General features: G+C 40.3%; 1 protein-coding gene across 7 annotated transcripts in view; it reads left to right on the plus strand.

The window, feature by feature from the left end:
• The window catches only part of WWP1 (WW domain containing E3 ubiquitin protein ligase 1), a 111,119-nt gene that overhangs the window by 46,900 nt on the left and 47,842 nt on the right, over positions 1–16,377 (plus strand). For 6 of the 7 annotated variants that reach the window (XM_066266448.1, XM_066266451.1, XM_066266447.1 and 3 more), the window contains 3 exons: positions 2,433–2,570; positions 2,657–2,723; positions 4,878–5,062. In XM_066266448.1, coding sequence (XP_066122545.1) covers positions 2,433–2,570; positions 2,657–2,723; positions 4,878–5,062 — 390 coding nt within the window. The remainder of the gene's footprint in view (positions 1–2,432; positions 2,571–2,656; positions 2,724–4,877; positions 5,063–16,377) is intronic. The other variant, XM_066266452.1, reaches the window with a different exon arrangement.

Consider the following 16,377-nt stretch of genomic DNA (forward strand, 5'->3'; position numbering starts at 1 on the left):
AGGAGGCCTCGCCCGTCCCGTGGATGACGATGTCTGAGTGGGCTTGTTTACACTACAGTAGAATTCCCATATACACATGTGGGTGGGAATTATTCATGTGATAGTCTCCCAATTTTATGATTCAAAAATGTTAGACCCCATGTTCCATGTTCAGAATTGTGAGGGATTGGATGATGGAAACATCCCCATGCCTGCAGAGCAGTCAGTACCTGGACAGAGCAAGTTTTTGTAGCGCTGATGATTTTTGCAGAGGCCAGGGTGGTCTCCTAGGTTCCCCTTTTTTGAAAATGTTATAAACTAGAGTTAGAATTGTGAACACTGCTTATAGCAGCTATCAGAATACTGAGCTTTTGGCTGACAGCCAGGTAACGGAGCTGAGCTTGGCCCTGGGGGTGCCCTCAAACCACTAGCAGAGTTAGAAACAGACCCTGATTGCTTAGGCCCAAAGATCACTCTTAGACAAATGTCTGAGAATGCACTCACCATCGTAGATTACCCTTTTCTGTGAAGTCCAGAGAGCGAACGTGGTGCTTTGCAGGCTGCTTGGTCTTTTTGCACTCACTCCGCTCTGCCACAGTGGCAGGGGAGTGGCCACAGAAAACATGTGAGTGAGTGTGGCTGTTCTGAGAACAGGCAGGGGGCAGATTTGTCCAGGGGACCATGGTTTCCTGACCCCTGGAGTAGAGGGTGCTGTGGAGGAGATAATTTGAGATAATTGCTTAAATTTTTGAACATTGATGAAAAGTGTGAATCTGTAGATGCGTAATATCCCACGCAAGGTCACAAAGAGAAAGCCATGCCTAGACACGTCCTAGGTGAAGTGCATGACACCAAGGACAAAAAAGCAGCTCTAAGAAAAACAGGGGTTTGCAGAGATTTATAAGTTAGAATTGCAGAATTAGCCATAATAGGAGAAGATAGTGGGAAAATATCTTCCAAGAGTTGAGAGAAGGTCATCATCAATGTTAAATTGCTTGCCTAGCAGATCTCTGGAAATGCAGGCATTTATAGATTAAAATCAGAGAATTTATCACTAGAGTGCTGCACTAAAGGGATTTGGAAAGGCTGTTCTTTAAGAAACTGTGCAAGCAGCTAAATATTTTAGGAACAAGAAGCTAAATCTCCACATTGCAGATACTTGGAGTGGAGGGAGATGACAAGAGTGGAATAGAATGGAGTCAGTATAGCTTTCTTCAGACAGATATTGTTAGTCTAGACAGCTAGAACACCTGCTTTTGTATTTTCCCTCCTTTCTCTAATTGTTCCTACTGTTGTTTTGTTTTGTGATGTGGCATAGGAATGAGGTTTGTGGTGGCGCAAATGTTTGAGGTGGGTATTTTGTCGAGTTTTTTTCTTACATGGTTTACATATTCTGTGGGATGAAAGTTGAAGTGAAATGACCTTGACTTTAGGTAAGAACTTAATACCCTAATTATAGGAATGAAATATTTGGCGTTACATAGAAAAGAGGTCACAGTCTCACTATTTATTTTTTTTTTCTTTTTTTTTTTTTCTTTTTTCTGAAGCTGGAAACAGGGAGAGACAGTCAGACAGACTCCCGCATGCGCCCGACCGGGATCCACCTGGCACGCCCACCAGGGGCGGTGCTCTGCCCCTCAGGGGGCGATGCTCTGCCCATCCTGGGCGTCGCCATATTGCGACCAGAGCCACTCTAGCGCCTGAGGCAGAGGCCACAGAGCCATGCCCAGCGCCCGGGCCATCTTTGCTCCAATGGAGCCTTGGCTGCGGGAGGGGAAGAGAGAGACAGAGAGGAAAGCGCGGCGGAGGGGTGGAGAAGCAAACGGGCGCTTCTCCTATGTGCCCTGGCCGGGAATCGAACCCGGGTCCTCCACACACTAGGCCGACGCTCTACCGCTGAGCCAACCGGCCAGGGCCCTCACTATTTATTGAGTGCTTTCTTTGTCACGTGTGGGCTCCAAGCGTTGTGTGGTGTTGCATTTGAACCTATGGCAATCTCTTTAATTTAATGTTCTTATTATCTCCATTTTATGTTGAGGAAGAGGATTCTCAAAATAGTTTGACTACTGAAAGTCCAGGTAGCAGAGCCAGAAGTAGTAACCCACTTGTCTGACTGATGCAGAACTTGGCCTCAAGCACAGGTCTTCAGTGGTTCCTTGGGCTGAAGAAGCCTGTTCAGGTGATGGCTGCACTTGTCGTCTGGGTACATTTATGTCTCTGAGGTTTATGCTGTGCAGAGGGGCAGCTGAAATGCCACTGGAAGCGTATGGTGGGGTGAGAAAGGTGTGGAGGGGAGCAGCCCTGGTGCAGCAAGAGCCTACTGATGAAAGTGCAAAGGATTCCTCCCACCTGTGGCCAAGTGCTGAATTAGAGTCATTCTTCATATGTAGTTTTGATTTCTAAAGCATTTTTGTATGTGGTAAAAGCTTTTAAATTAGGATTTTTTTTTCTAGTGGAAAGAGTGAAAGAACAATTAAAACTTTCCTTGGAAAACAAAAATGGCATAGTGCAAACTGGCGAATTAACTGTTGTGCTGGACGGATTGGTGATTGAGCCAGAAAATCTAACGAGCTGCAGCTCACCTCCAACCAGTAAGCTAACTGTGTGTTTTTAAAATTTAGGGGAAAATCAGCAGGAAGTATGTAAAAACCTAGTTTCTTTCTTTCTTGTTGTTCAGTAGAAATACAGCAAAATGGTGATGCCTTACATGAGAACGGAGAGCCTTCAGCCAGGACAACGACCAGGTAGAATGTCGTGGTTTAGTGTTTGTGGCCAAGTAATGTAACATTGCCCATCGGTGAAGTTTAATTTTAACCTTAGAGTTTGCCATAGAATTTAAAATGTCATTTTGATTGAATTCCTGACATAGTAGTTAAAAAGAACCAGCTCTATTGAAATATAATACACATCTCATAAACTTCACCCTCTTAAAGGGACACTTCAGTGGTTTTTAGTGGAATTGCAGAGTTGTGCACCCTTCCCTACCATCTGATTTCAGAATACCTATCACCCTCAAAATGAAACACTGTTGGCCCTGGACGGTTGGCTCAGTGGTAGAGCGTCAGCCTGGCGTGCAGGAGTCCCGGGTTCAATTCCCGGCCAGGGCACACAGGAGAAGCGCCCATCTGCTTCTCCACCCCTTCCCCTCTCCTTCCTCTCTGTCTCTCTCTTCCCCTCCCGCAGCCGAGGCTCCATTGGAGCAAAGATGGCCCAGGCGCTGGGGATGGCTCTGTGGCCTCTGCCTCAGGCGCTAGAATGGCTCTGGTTGCAACAGCAACGCCCTAGATGGGCAGAGCATTGCCCCCTGGTGGGCATGTTTGTTTTGAAATACAATTTTAGATGGCTGAGGGAGCTTGACTCACCACCAGTCTGAAACCTAGTTCTGCTTGTTGTGTAGTACCGCTTTGCATCAAAGATCTGTTCTGCAGCCCAGGAGAGCTGCAGGCGGGCTCTGAGACTTCTTGTTAGGCAGCTGGGGCAGGGTATACATGTTGGAATCACTTGTGAGCCCTTGTCAGACTTTGCCTGCCTGTATTACCTCTATACACCCTGCCCACACACATAGGTGACAAGGGAAAGGGGCACGGCACTCCTTCCTTCATCAGGACTACGGGTGCCTGTGTGACACTGGATGCTAGTCCCAGCGCCAATCATGCCAGCCTGAAAGTTCCCAAGGAACTTTCATTCTGGTGGATAGTGAACTAGTGAGGAGATAAATTAGCCTGATCCGATTGACACAGAACAAGGTGACAGGATGGGAGCAAGCCTGTTTTAAAGAGAGAGGCCTGGAATTCATCTCTGAGGAAGTGCCATTGAGCTAAAATAATGAACTATTGATGGAGAGTTGTGAAAGAAGAGCCTTCGGGCAGAGGAAATGGCAGTGCTGGGACTCCATGTTTATTCCTGGTTAGTTTATGCTCTGCGAGTTCTTCCACTCCAGCATCTAAGTTCACTGTTTGTTGGTCTTGTAGTCCTTATGACTGTACTATCTGGCATATAATAATTTGTAATAAGCATTTGAAGACTTCAGCATGCTTTTTATATTTAGTAAAGTTAAAGTTAATACAGTGTATCTGCTGTGATGAGGTGAGTGAGGAGGAGAAGCTTGGAGAATAGATCTGAGAGCTAGACAGGGTCGGGGGCTGATTCTGAAAAGCTGTGTTGATGATTGGTAAGAAGTCTAGATCTTATTCCAGGCACAGTGTATAAAAAGGGTACTGTCTGATTTATATTTAAGAACAAAGCAGAACAAAACATGAGTCTTCTTTGTGGAAAGCAGACAGAGTGGCCTGTGCCCTGGAGGAGCCCTCAGCTGCTCTTCCATGGCACCGCCCTGCTCCCTTGCCCACTGCCCATGGGATGTAAGTGTTTGGTTTTGTAGTTGTGGTTCTTGTTTATTTGCTATAGTGAATTTGTACATTATACATTCTAACTCCGTGGTGTAACGTTAGCTTTTCTGATCATGCATTCGTAATTTTAGTGTTTAGTAATAATAATTTACAGTAAACATTTGAAGACTTCCAGTGTACAATAAAATTACAATAGTTCGAGATTGATTTTTGTTTCACAAGCATTTTGAAGATACATTCAAAGCATTTAAAATAAAGGTTAATAATATTTAAAATGAACAGTTTGAATATTATTTTGAGGAACTGAATTTATTTTGATTTAGTGTAGTTGTCAGTATAGATTTATCTACCAGTATGGGATACACTTAGAACTGAAAATAATTTAAATTTTCATGTAAAAAAGAATGTCATATATTTATTACTTTCTGCATCTATCATTTTGCTTGAATGTTAAGAACCTATTAATTTCTTATGAAAATTCTGATGAAAAGCTATTTTATTGAACCCATTGAAGTTGAAGTAAGGTATCTTTTTTTTTTTTTTTTAAAGGCTGTCTGCTGAAGGCTCAAATGGAGTAGATAATCACATAGCTGTTGGCACTGTGGTGCAGAACTCCTGCTGCCCGCATGTGGTCAACAGAGATAGTGCACCTTCATTTCCGTCTCAGAGTGCCACCAGACCCCAAGACACGCCAGCCCCCAAACCGCTCCCATCTGAGCCTGCCACTGACACTGGTAAGCACAGCTGTCCCGGAAACATGCACACGGAGACTACGTGATGTTATGTGTCTGTGCCCACATTCTCCTTACTGGGCAGTCCTCCTTAGTCCTCAGTTCCACGGTAGGAATTTTTAAATTATAATGCCTGGACTTTTTGGTAATAATTTTTAATTTTCTAGATTATTTAGAAAAATGTGCTAAAAATACATTAGTTTAGAGATCACAATACATTTCTTTTTTTTTTCTTCTTTTTCCAAGTGACAGGAGGGGAGATACTATTTTATTTATAATAGGGACTATATTTCTGAAAGAATTTCCGGAGCTCCATTGATTTCTCTGTAATGAATGGTTTCTTTAGCCTATCTTTACATGAACAGCTATTTCTTCTTGGCATGTGACTTAGTAGAAAAATGTATGTAAGCTGATATAGCTCTCAGAGTTTATATTTTCCACAAGTTTTCTGTTATAGATATTAGATCTATATATATGTTATCTATTATAGAGTAAGATTTCCTCTGACCCTGTTTTTCAGTGGAAGTATCTGTAAATTTCATGAATTATTTTCTGTGTAATCTTTATATATTAATTCTTTTCACACGAATCTCTTGACACTCAAACATTTTAGGACTTGCTTAAGGTGACTGCCATGTATGCAGAGGCTGGTCCTGGTCTCTTGACTCAGAGACTGTTCTCTCCTGTGTTTTCTGTTTCTAGAGAAGTGCTCAAAGTAGAAGCATGTGGAGAAGCAGTCAGTGATTAAATTAAAAAGAATGCAGATAAGACTATTTGCATTTACACTCAGGGTTGGGGGTATATACCGTGTATTATCCTGAAAGTTTTTGTAAACATGGGAACTGGCGTGAATTTTTAAAATAATATAGTTGGTTTATATTAATGCTGCCCCGTTTTTCAAAAAAATAAATAAAAATGAACTTAAAGATCCTAAGTACCAGAATAGGTTGAACTTCTTAGTCAATAATTTAAGGTGGCTGGAAAATGAAGAGGAGGTGAGTATAACCAGGGTAAAGGTAGGAGCAAATGCATGTGTTTTCTGATTCTGCCTACTTTGTAGTAAGAACATTTGTCTCAGATTTCTGTTAACAAAGCAGGAAAAGAAACATCATCATAGGTTATGCAGAACTGTCTTTAAATTAAGATCAGATCACTTAAAACAACCACTATTCCTGAGATTCCAACTTTTATGGATCTGTATGGAAAGATACCACCACGTGAACAGCATTGTCAAGAATTCCAGAATTAAATACAAGAGTTTCCCAGAACTCTGCCATATATTATCCATCCTAAATTAAATATTACTTTTTTTTATTTAAAGATTTTATTTATTGAGTTTACAGTGGAGGAGAGAGGAACAAGTATCAACTCATAGTTGCTTCACTTTGGTTGTTCATTTTTCTTGGGTTTTTTTTTGTTTGTTTTTAACTTTGGCAAGTATTTTTTTTTAATTAATTTTAATGGGGTGACATTGATAAATCAGAGTACATATGTTCAGAGAAAACATCTCTAGGTTATTTTGACATTTGATTATGCTGCATTCCCATCACCCAAAGTCCAATTGTCTTCCGTCACCTTCTAACTGGTTTTCTTTGTGCCCCTCCCCTCCCCCAAACCCCTCCCTCTCCTCCCCCCAACCCCGTAACCCCCACACTCCTGTCCATATCTCTGAGTCTCATTTTTATGTCCCACCTATGTATGGAATTATATAGTTCTTATTTTTTTCTGATTTACTTACTTCGCTCAGTATAATGTTATCAAGGTTCATCCATGTTGTTGTAAATGATCCGATGTCATCCTTTCTTATGGCTGAGTAGTATTCCATAGTATATATGTACCAAAGCTTTTTAATCCACTTGTCCTCAGACGGACACTTGGGCTGTTTCCAGATCTTCACTTCACTTGTGAACAATGCTGCCATAAACCTGGGGGTGCATTTTTTCTTTTCAAAAAGTGCTATGGTGTCCTTGGGGTATATTCCTAAAAGTGGGATAGCTGGGTCAAAAGGCGGTTCGATTTTCAGTTTTTTGAGGAATCTCCATACTGTTTTCCACAGAGGCTGCACCAGTCTGCATTCCCACCAGCAGTGCTGGAGGGTCCCTTTTCTCCACATCCTCGCCAGCACTTATTCTGTGTTGTTTTGTTGATGAGCGCCATTCTGACTGGTGTGAGGTGATACCTCATTGTAGTTTTAATTTGCATTTCTCTAATGATTAATGATGTTGAGCATTTTTTCATATGCCTATTGGCCATCTGTATGTCCTCTTTGGAGAAGTGTCTGTTCATTTCTTTTGCCCATTTTTTGATTTGATTGTTTGTCTTCCTGATATTGACTTTTATAAGTTCTTTATAAATTTTGGTTATTAACCCCATATCTGATGAACTGTCAAATATATTCTCCCATTGTGTAGTTTGTCTTTTTATTCTGTTCTTATTTCTTTAGCTGTGCAAAAGCTTTTCAGTTTGATATAGTCCCATTTGTTTATCCTGTCTTTTATTTTACTTGCCGAGGAGATAAATTGGCAAATATAAATATATTGCTGCAAGAGATGTCAGAGAGCTTACTGACTATGTTTTCTTCTAAGATTTTTATGGTTTTACAGCTTACATTTAAGTCTTTTATCCATTTTGAGTTGATTTTTGTGAATGGTGTAAGTTGGTGGTCTAGTTTCATTTTTTTGCAGGTAGCTGTCCAATTTTCCCAACACCATTTGTTGAAGAGGCTGTCTTTACTCCTATGTACGCTCTTATCTCCTTTGTCAAATATCAGTTGTCCATAGAGTTGTGGGTTTATTTCTGGGTTCTCAGTTCTGTTCCATTGATCCATATGCCTGTTCTTATGCCAGTACCAGGCTGTTTTGAGTACAATGGTCTCGTAGTATAACTTGATATCCAGAAGTGGGATACCTTCCACTTTATTCTTCCTTTTCAAGATTGCTGAGGCTATTCATGTTCTCTTTTGGTTCCATATAAATTTTTGGGATATGTGTTCTATATCTTTGAAGTATGTCATTAATATTTTAATCAGTATTGCATTGAACTTATAAATTGCTTTGGGTAATATAGACATTTTAATGATGTTTATTCTTCCTAACCATGAGCACAGTATATGCTTCCACTTGTTTGTATCTTCCTTGATTTCTTTTATCAATGTTTTATAATTTTCCGAGTACAAGTCTTTAATCTCCCTGGTTAAATTTATTTCTAGGTACTTTATTTTTTTGGTACAATGGTGAAAGGCATTGCTTCCTTAATTTCTCTTTCTGACAGTTCATTGTTGGTGTATAAAAATGCCTCTGATTTCTGAGTATTAATTTTATATCCAACCACCTTGCTGAATTCATTTATCAGGTCCAATAATTTTTTGACTGAGACTTTAGGGTTTTCTATATACAATATCATATCATCTGCAAATAATGATAGTTTTACTTCTTTTCCAATTTGGATGCCTTTTATTTTTTCTTCTTCTCTGATTGCTGTGGCTAGGACTTCCAGAACTCTGTTGAATAAGAGTGGTGAAAGGGGGGCATCCCTGCCTTGTTCCTGATCTTAAGGGTATTGCTTTTTATTTTTTCCCATTGAGTATGATGTTGGCTGTGGGTTTGTCATAGATGGCCTTTACCATGTTGAGATATGTTCCCTGTATTCTCATTTTGCTGAGAGTTTTGATCATGAATGGGTGCTGGATTTTATCAAATGCTTTTTCTGCATCTGTTGAGATTATCATTTGGTTTTTCTCCTTCTTTTTGTTATGTGATGAAACACATTGATTGATTTGCAAATATTGTACCAGCCTTGCCTGCCAAGAGTAAATCCCACTTGATCATGGTGTATGATTTTTTTCATATATTGCTGGATCTGGTTTGCTAATATTTTATTGAGGATTTTAGCATCTAAATTCATCAGGGATATTGGCCTATAATTTTATTTCTTTGTGTTGTCTTTGCCTGGTTTTGGAATCAGAATTATGCTTGCCTCATAAAAGGAGCTTGGAATTTTTTGAAATAGCTTGAGAAGGATAGGAGTTAGTTCTTCTTTGAATATTTGGTAGAATTTACTTGTGAAGCCATCAGACCCAGAACTTTTTTTTTTGGTGGGGGGGAGGTTTTTGATAACTGTTTCGATCTCATTTGTTGTAATTGGTCTGTTTAGGTTTTCTGATTCTTCCAGATTAATTTTGGAAGATTATATGTTTCAAGGAATTTGTCCATTTCATCTAGGTTGTCTAGTTTTTTGGCATACAGTTCTGCACAGTATTTTCTTACAATATTTTGTATTTCTGTTGTGTCAGTTGTTATTTCTCCACTCTCATTTCTAATTTTATTTATTTGAGTCCTCTCTCTTTTTTTTCTTGGTGAGTCTGGTTAAAAGTTCATCGATCTTGTTTACCTTTTCAAAGAACCAGCTCCTGGTTTTCTTGATCCTCTGTATTGTTTCTTCAGCCTCTATGTCATTTATTTCTGCTCTGATCTTTATTATTTCCTTCCTTCTACTACCACTGGGCTTTACTTGCTGTTCTTTTTCTAGTTCTTTTAGAAGCAGGGTTAAGTTGTTTATTTGAGCTTTTCCTAGCTTTTTAAGGTATGCCTGTAATGCTATGAACTTCCCTCTCAGGACTGCTTTTGCTGTGTCCCATAAATTTTGAATTGATGTATGCTCATTATCGTTAGTTTCTAGGAATTTTTTTACTTCTTCTTTGGTCTCATTCAATCCATTTGTTATTTAATAACATGCTATTTAGTTTCCAAGTGTTTGAGTATTTTTCAGTTTTTCTATTGTGGTTGATTTCTAGTTTCATGCCATTGTGATCAGAGAAAGTGCTCGATATGATTTCAATCTTCTTAAATTTGTTGAGACCGCTTTTGTGCCCTAACATGTGGTCTATCCTAGAGAATGTACCATGAGCACTTGAAAAGAATGTATATTCTGCTGCTTTAGGGTGAAAGGTTCTGAAGATATCTATTAAATCAAGTTGATCTAGTATGTCCTTTAAGTCTGCTGTTTCTTTGTTAATTTTCTTTCTTGAGGATTTATCTAGTGATATTGGGGTATTGAAATCCCCTACTATTATAGTATTGCTGTTGATCTCGACCTTTAAATCCATCAAAGTCTGCTTTATATATTTAGGTGCTCCTATATTAGGTGCGTAGATATTTATAACGGTTATATCTTCCTGTTGAATTGCTCCTTTTATCATTATGTAGTGACCTTCTTTATCTCTTACTATAGCCTTTGTTTTAAAGCCTATTTTTTGTGAGATAAGTATTGCTACCCCAACTTTTTTTCATTCATTTGCGTGAAATATTTTTTTTCATCTTTTTGTCTTCAATGTGCATCTTTTGATTTAAAGTGTGTCTCTTGTAGACAGCATATGTATGGGTCCTGTTTTCTTATCCATGCAGCTACCCTATGTCTTTTGATTGGATTATTTAATCCATTTACTTTTAAGGTTATTATTGATTTGTAGTTGTTTATTGCCATTTTATTCTTTAAAGCTGCATTCCTCTTTTGCTATATTCTTTTTCCCCTTTGATCTGTTTACAACAGGCCCCTTAGCATTTCTTGCAGCAATTGTTTGGTTGTAGTAAATTCCTTGAGTTTTTTTTTGTTTGTTTGTTTGGAAATCTTTTTATTTCTCTTTCAATTTTAAATGATAGCCTTGCTGGATACAGTAGTCTTGGTTGTAGGCTCTTTTTCTGCATTACTTTGAATATTTCTTGCCATTACCTTCTGGCCTCAAGTGTTTCTGTTGTGAAGTTGGAAGTCATCCTTATGGGGGTTCCTTTGTAGGTGATAGCCTTTTTTTCTCTAGCAGCTTTTAATATTTTCTCTTTATCACTTAGATTTGGTATTTTAATTATGATGTGTCTTGGTGTGGATTTCTTTGGGTTTCTCTTTAATGGAGTTCTCTGTGCTTCCTGAACATGTGAGATGTTTTCCTGCCTTAATTGAGGGAAGTTTTCAGCTATGATATGTTTGAACTAAGTCTCTATCCCTTGTTCTTTCTCTTTTTCTTCAGGAACCCCTATGATGTGGATGTTATTTCTCTTCATGTTGTCACAGAGCTCTCTTAGAGATTCCTCAAACTTTTTGAGTCTCTTTTCTTTATTCTGCTCTGCTTTCATGCCTTCATTTATGTTGTCCTCCAACTCGCTGATTCGATTCTCGGCTTCATCTCTCCTGTTTTTAATTCCTTCCATTGTGTTCTTCATTTCTGATATTGTATTTGTCATTTCTGACTGATTCTTTTTTATTATTTCAATGTCCTTTTTTATATTTGGTATCTCTTTATTTAGGTGTTTGAATGACCATCTATTGTTGTTCTGATATCTTTGCACATCCTAACAATCGTTATTTTAAACTCTGCATCTGGCAATTTGGTTATATCTGACTCATTCAGGTCCTTTTCTGGGGATATCTCTTGATTCATTTGTATTTCATTTCTCTGCCTTTTCATTTTATCTGTGTAAAAGAAGGTTTTGGCCACTGGAGTCCACTGAGTGTGGCCTCTGTGTTCCCTAGGTGTGGTCTTTCTGCAGGCCCGCCTCTCCCTCTGCTGTTGCTGCCTAGGGAGTTCAGATATGGGCGTTGCAGGTGCCTGCCCACTGGGGCTATTGCTGTGGTTTCCGCCTCTCTTTCACGGGAGTGGCTGTGATCATGTGCTTGGGTGTGCAAGCCTTGGTGGCCTTGGCCTTTGCCCCTCCCCCCGTGGGTGGCGTTATGCTCGGCCCTGAGGGCAGAGTGAGCACCTTTGCTGAGCTGCAACTCTTCACCTGATTCCGGGCTTTCACCCTGCTCCTGCAGGAGGAGCCCGCTTGTGGGACGGCTGCAACCTTTGGCTCTAGTTGTTCATTTATTGCTTATCATATGTGCCTTGACAGGGCAAGCCCAGGGTTTGCCTCGTGACCTCAACGTTCCAGGTTGACTCTTTATTCACTACACCACTACAGGTCATGCTAATGTTATTTTTTAATAGTATTCTGAGAAAGTACCTATGGGAAGGACCAAAATTTTATTTTAAAAACACTGACACAGAACCTGACTAGGTGCCGGTTCAATGGATAGAGTGTTGGTCTGGGACTCTGAGGTCCCCAGCTTGGGCACAGACTCATCTGGCTTGAATGCGGGCTCACCAGGTTGAGTGTGAGGATCACCGGCTTGATTATGGGATCAAAGACATGTCCCCAAGGTCCCAGCTGGAACTCCCTGATCACTGCACATATGAGAAAACAATCAATGAACAACTAAGGTGCTGCAACTATGAGTTGATGCTTCTCATCCCTCTTTCTTTCTTCCTGTCTGTCCTTAGCTGTCTCTCTCTCCTTCAAAAAAAAAAAAATTAGTACATAGAAAAATGATTTATCTGAGTACCAATAAAGCATGAATCCAGTGCTTCTTGTCCAGAGGGATTTTGAGTTATCAAATATCTATAACAAAAAACATGTTAGAAAAAACAGTTATCTACCCATAAAAATATAAGGTCTACCGGAAAGTTCTGTCCATTTCTATCACAAGTTTCAACACGTAAGCACATGTTTATTTGGCGCATGTGTGCCTCTCTATTTTTATCACTTAATGTATACATACTGACGTAGCAAATTAAAACAGTTGATTCACGTTAGTCTTATGTATGAAGCGATAGTGTACCCATGGCCACTGATAAAAGTTCATTTACACCACTGCATTGTACAATATATAAATTTCAACAAGGAAGAAATGCTACAGAAGCATGTATAAATTTATTGAAAGTGTTTGGTGAAGGTACAGTTTCTGATAGGACGTACAGAAGATGGTTCAAAAAATTCGAAACAGGTGATTTCAACCTTTCTGATAAGCCACGTTCTAGGGGACCATCTTTGATCGCTGACGATATTGTTAAGACCATGTTGGAAAAAGATCCTTTTCTGACAACTTCGGAGATCACAGAAAGGCTTAATTCAGCTCAGCAAATCATTTCGGACCATATTCAGAAGGTAGGATTGGTGTGGAAATAAATTGTTTAATAAAGTTTATTGACGATAAGAAAAATTTGTATTTTGTTTTATTCCAAAAACGGACAGAACTTTCCGGTAGACCTTATATTATAACAGTGTAACTCCCTTACAAACTCTCTAAAGAGTTTGTCAAAAGTAAAAATAATAACCATGAGACTAAACAAAGGAGTGGGCCCTGGCCGGTTGGCTCAGCGGTAGAGCGTTGGCCTGACATGCGGGGGACCTGGGTTCGATTCCCGGCCAGGGCACATAGGAGAAGCGCCCATTTGCTTCTCCACCTCCCACCCCCTCCTTCCTCTCTGTCTCTCTCTTCCCCTCCCGCAGCCAAGGCTCCATTGGAGCAAAGATGGCCCGGGCGCTGGGGATGGCTCCTTGGCCTCTGCCCCAGGCGCTAGAGTGGCTCTGGTCACGGCAGAGCGATGCCCCGGAGGGGCAGAGCATCGCCCCCTGGTGGGCGTGCCGGGTGGATCCCGGTCGGGCGCATGCGAGAGTCTGTCTGACTGTCTCTCCCCGTTTCCAGCTTCAGAAAAATACAAAAAAAAACAACAAAAAAACCAAAGGAGTGATTTATTGTTTGGAATGATTTTTGAATTCAGAATGAGATGCACTTGTATTTTTTTTTAATTTTTATTAATTTTTAATTTATAGTGGTACTTTGAGATATGAGTTTAATTCGTTCTGTAACTGAGCTGGTAGGTCAGTCAACTCGTATATCAAACAAATTTCTCCCATTTAAAATAACTGCAATAGATTTAATCCATTCCAGCCCTGTGAAACATCCCCAAACCATCCTAAATTATGAAAAAAGACATGTTTTTAATTAAGAAACACACATGTATACTTTACCAATGCATAACAAAATATATGAAATAAAAGAAAAAAGTGTTATTTAGTACTGTATTCTTACCTTGGAGACAGACGAGTGCGGCTAACAGGTGAATGGCGGAGGAAGAGGAAGGGAGGAAGGGATGCAGGCACTGTAGTCACGTAAACTAAAACTGCACTTTCTTAACACTAAATGTAAACTAAAACTGCATTTTCTTTACTCTTTTTTTTTTTTTTTTGTATTTTTCTGAAGCTGGAAACAGGGAGAGACAGTCAGACAGACTCCTACATGCGCCCGACCGGGATCCACCCGGCACGCCCACCAGGGGCGACGCTCTGCCCACCAGGGGGTGACGCTCTGCCCCTCCAGGGCGTCGCTCTGCCGTGACCAGAGCCACTCTAGCGCCTGGGGCAGAGGCCAAGGAGCCATCCCCAGCGCTGCCCGGGCCATCTTTGCTCCAATGGAGCCTTGGCTGCGGGAGGGGAAGAGAGAGACAGAGAGGAAGGAGGGGAGGGGGTGGAGAAGCAAATGGGCGCTTCTCCTATGTGCCCTGGCCGGGAATCGAACCCGGGTCCCCCGCACGCCAGGCCGACGCTCTACCACTGAGCCAACCGGCCAGGGCATTTTCTTTACTTTAAACAAAACTAATACTGCACTTTTTTTTACTTAAAATGAAACCTCAAAAACTTAATTGTAAAAAAAATGCACTTTCTTAACTTTAAACTTAACCTAAGCTTAACATTACGTATTTTTCATTTAATCATCACCTGTTTTTGCCTTTTTGGCTGCACTTTCACTTGCAGGACTTTTGAATAAAAATCAATCTAAGGAGGTTTGCTTTCGCCTGCCTTTTAAAATGTTACGAAAATGTGACAAACGAGTGTCATTAAAAAGTTGAAACTTTTTCTGGGTGTTTCTTTTCAATGAAACTTGAAAGCTTCTCCCACATTGCCAGCATGTCTTTAATTTCACTTGTATAAATCACTTTCTTCGACTCTACCTCCTCCTCACTACTAATTTCTTGCAGAAGCTCCATATGTTGCATCATCTGTAGCTCCTTCAACTCCACAGTTGAGAGTTCCTCCTCATGTTTCTTGAGGAGCTCGTTTACGTCACCTTCATCTACCTCCAGACCCATTGACTTTCCGAGGGACACAATCTCCTCCAACACTTCTACCTCAGTCTTGGTCTCTGGTTTGAATTCTTCGAAGTCCCTGTCTGCAACAACATCAGGCCATAACTTTTTCCATGCCGAGTTGAAGGTTCTTGTAACCTCTTGCCATGCCAAGTCAATAATGTGTAAATATATCATGATTTTGTAGTGATCTTTCCAAAACTCTGGAGGGTTAGCATTGTATTCTCAGTCGCCTCAAAGCAGCAGCGGAACAAGTGCTTTGTGTAAAGCTTTTTAAAGTTGGAAATGACCTGCTGACCCATAGGTTGCAAAATTGAAGTCATTTTGGGTGGGAGGTAGAGGACTTTCATGAATTTGAACTCATCGAGAATGTCATCTTCAAGACCAGGTGGGTGGGCTGAAGCATTTTCAAGGATTAGTAATGCTTTCATCGGGAGTGTATTTTCTTTTTTTCTTTTTTTTTTAATATTAATATTTTTTTATTAAATTTAATGCAGTGACATTGATAAATCAGGGTACATATGTTGAGAGAAAATATCTCTAGATTATTTTGACATTTGATTGTGCTGTATACCCCTCCCGCAAAGTTAAATTGTCTTCTGTCACCTTCTATCTGGTTTTCTTTGTGCCCCTCCCCTCCCCTAACCCCTCTCTCCTTCTTCACCCCCTCCCCCCTCCCCCAACCCCCCCCGCCCCTGTTGCCATCACATTCTTGTTCATGTCTCTGAGTCTCATTTTTATGTCCCTTCTATGTATGGATTCATCTCAGTTTTTTTTCTGATTTACTTATTTCACTCCGTATAATGTTATCAAGGTCCATCTATGCTATTGTAAATGATCCGATGTCATCATTTCTTATGGCTGAGTAGTATTCCATAGTATATATGTACCAAAGTTTTTTAATCCACTCGTCCTCTGATGGACACTTGGGCTGTTTCCAGATCTTCGCTATTGTGAACAATGCTGCCACAAACATGCGGGTGCATTTCTCCTTTTCGAGCCGTTCTATGGTGTCCTTGGGGTATATTCCTAAAAGTGGGATAGCTGGGTCAAAAGGCGGTTCGATTTTCAGTTTTTTGAGGAATCTCCATACTGTTTTCCACAGTGGCTGCACCAGTCTGCATTCCCACCAGCAGTGCAGAAGGGTCCCCTTTTCTCCACATCCTCGCCAGCACTTATTCTGTGTTGTTTTGTTGATAAGCGCCATTCTGACTGGTGTAAGGTGATATCTCATTGTGGTTTTAATTTGCATTTCTCTAATGATTAGTGATGTTGAGCATTTTTTCATATGCCTATTGGCCATCTGTATGTCCTCTTTGGAGAAGTGTCTATTCATCTCTTTTGCCCATTTTTGGATTGGGTT

The sequence above is a fragment of the Saccopteryx bilineata genome, chromosome 3 (assembly GCF_036850765.1).
Source record: "Saccopteryx bilineata isolate mSacBil1 chromosome 3, mSacBil1_pri_phased_curated, whole genome shotgun sequence".
NCBI classification, from domain to species: domain Eukaryota; kingdom Metazoa; phylum Chordata; class Mammalia; order Chiroptera; family Emballonuridae; genus Saccopteryx; species Saccopteryx bilineata.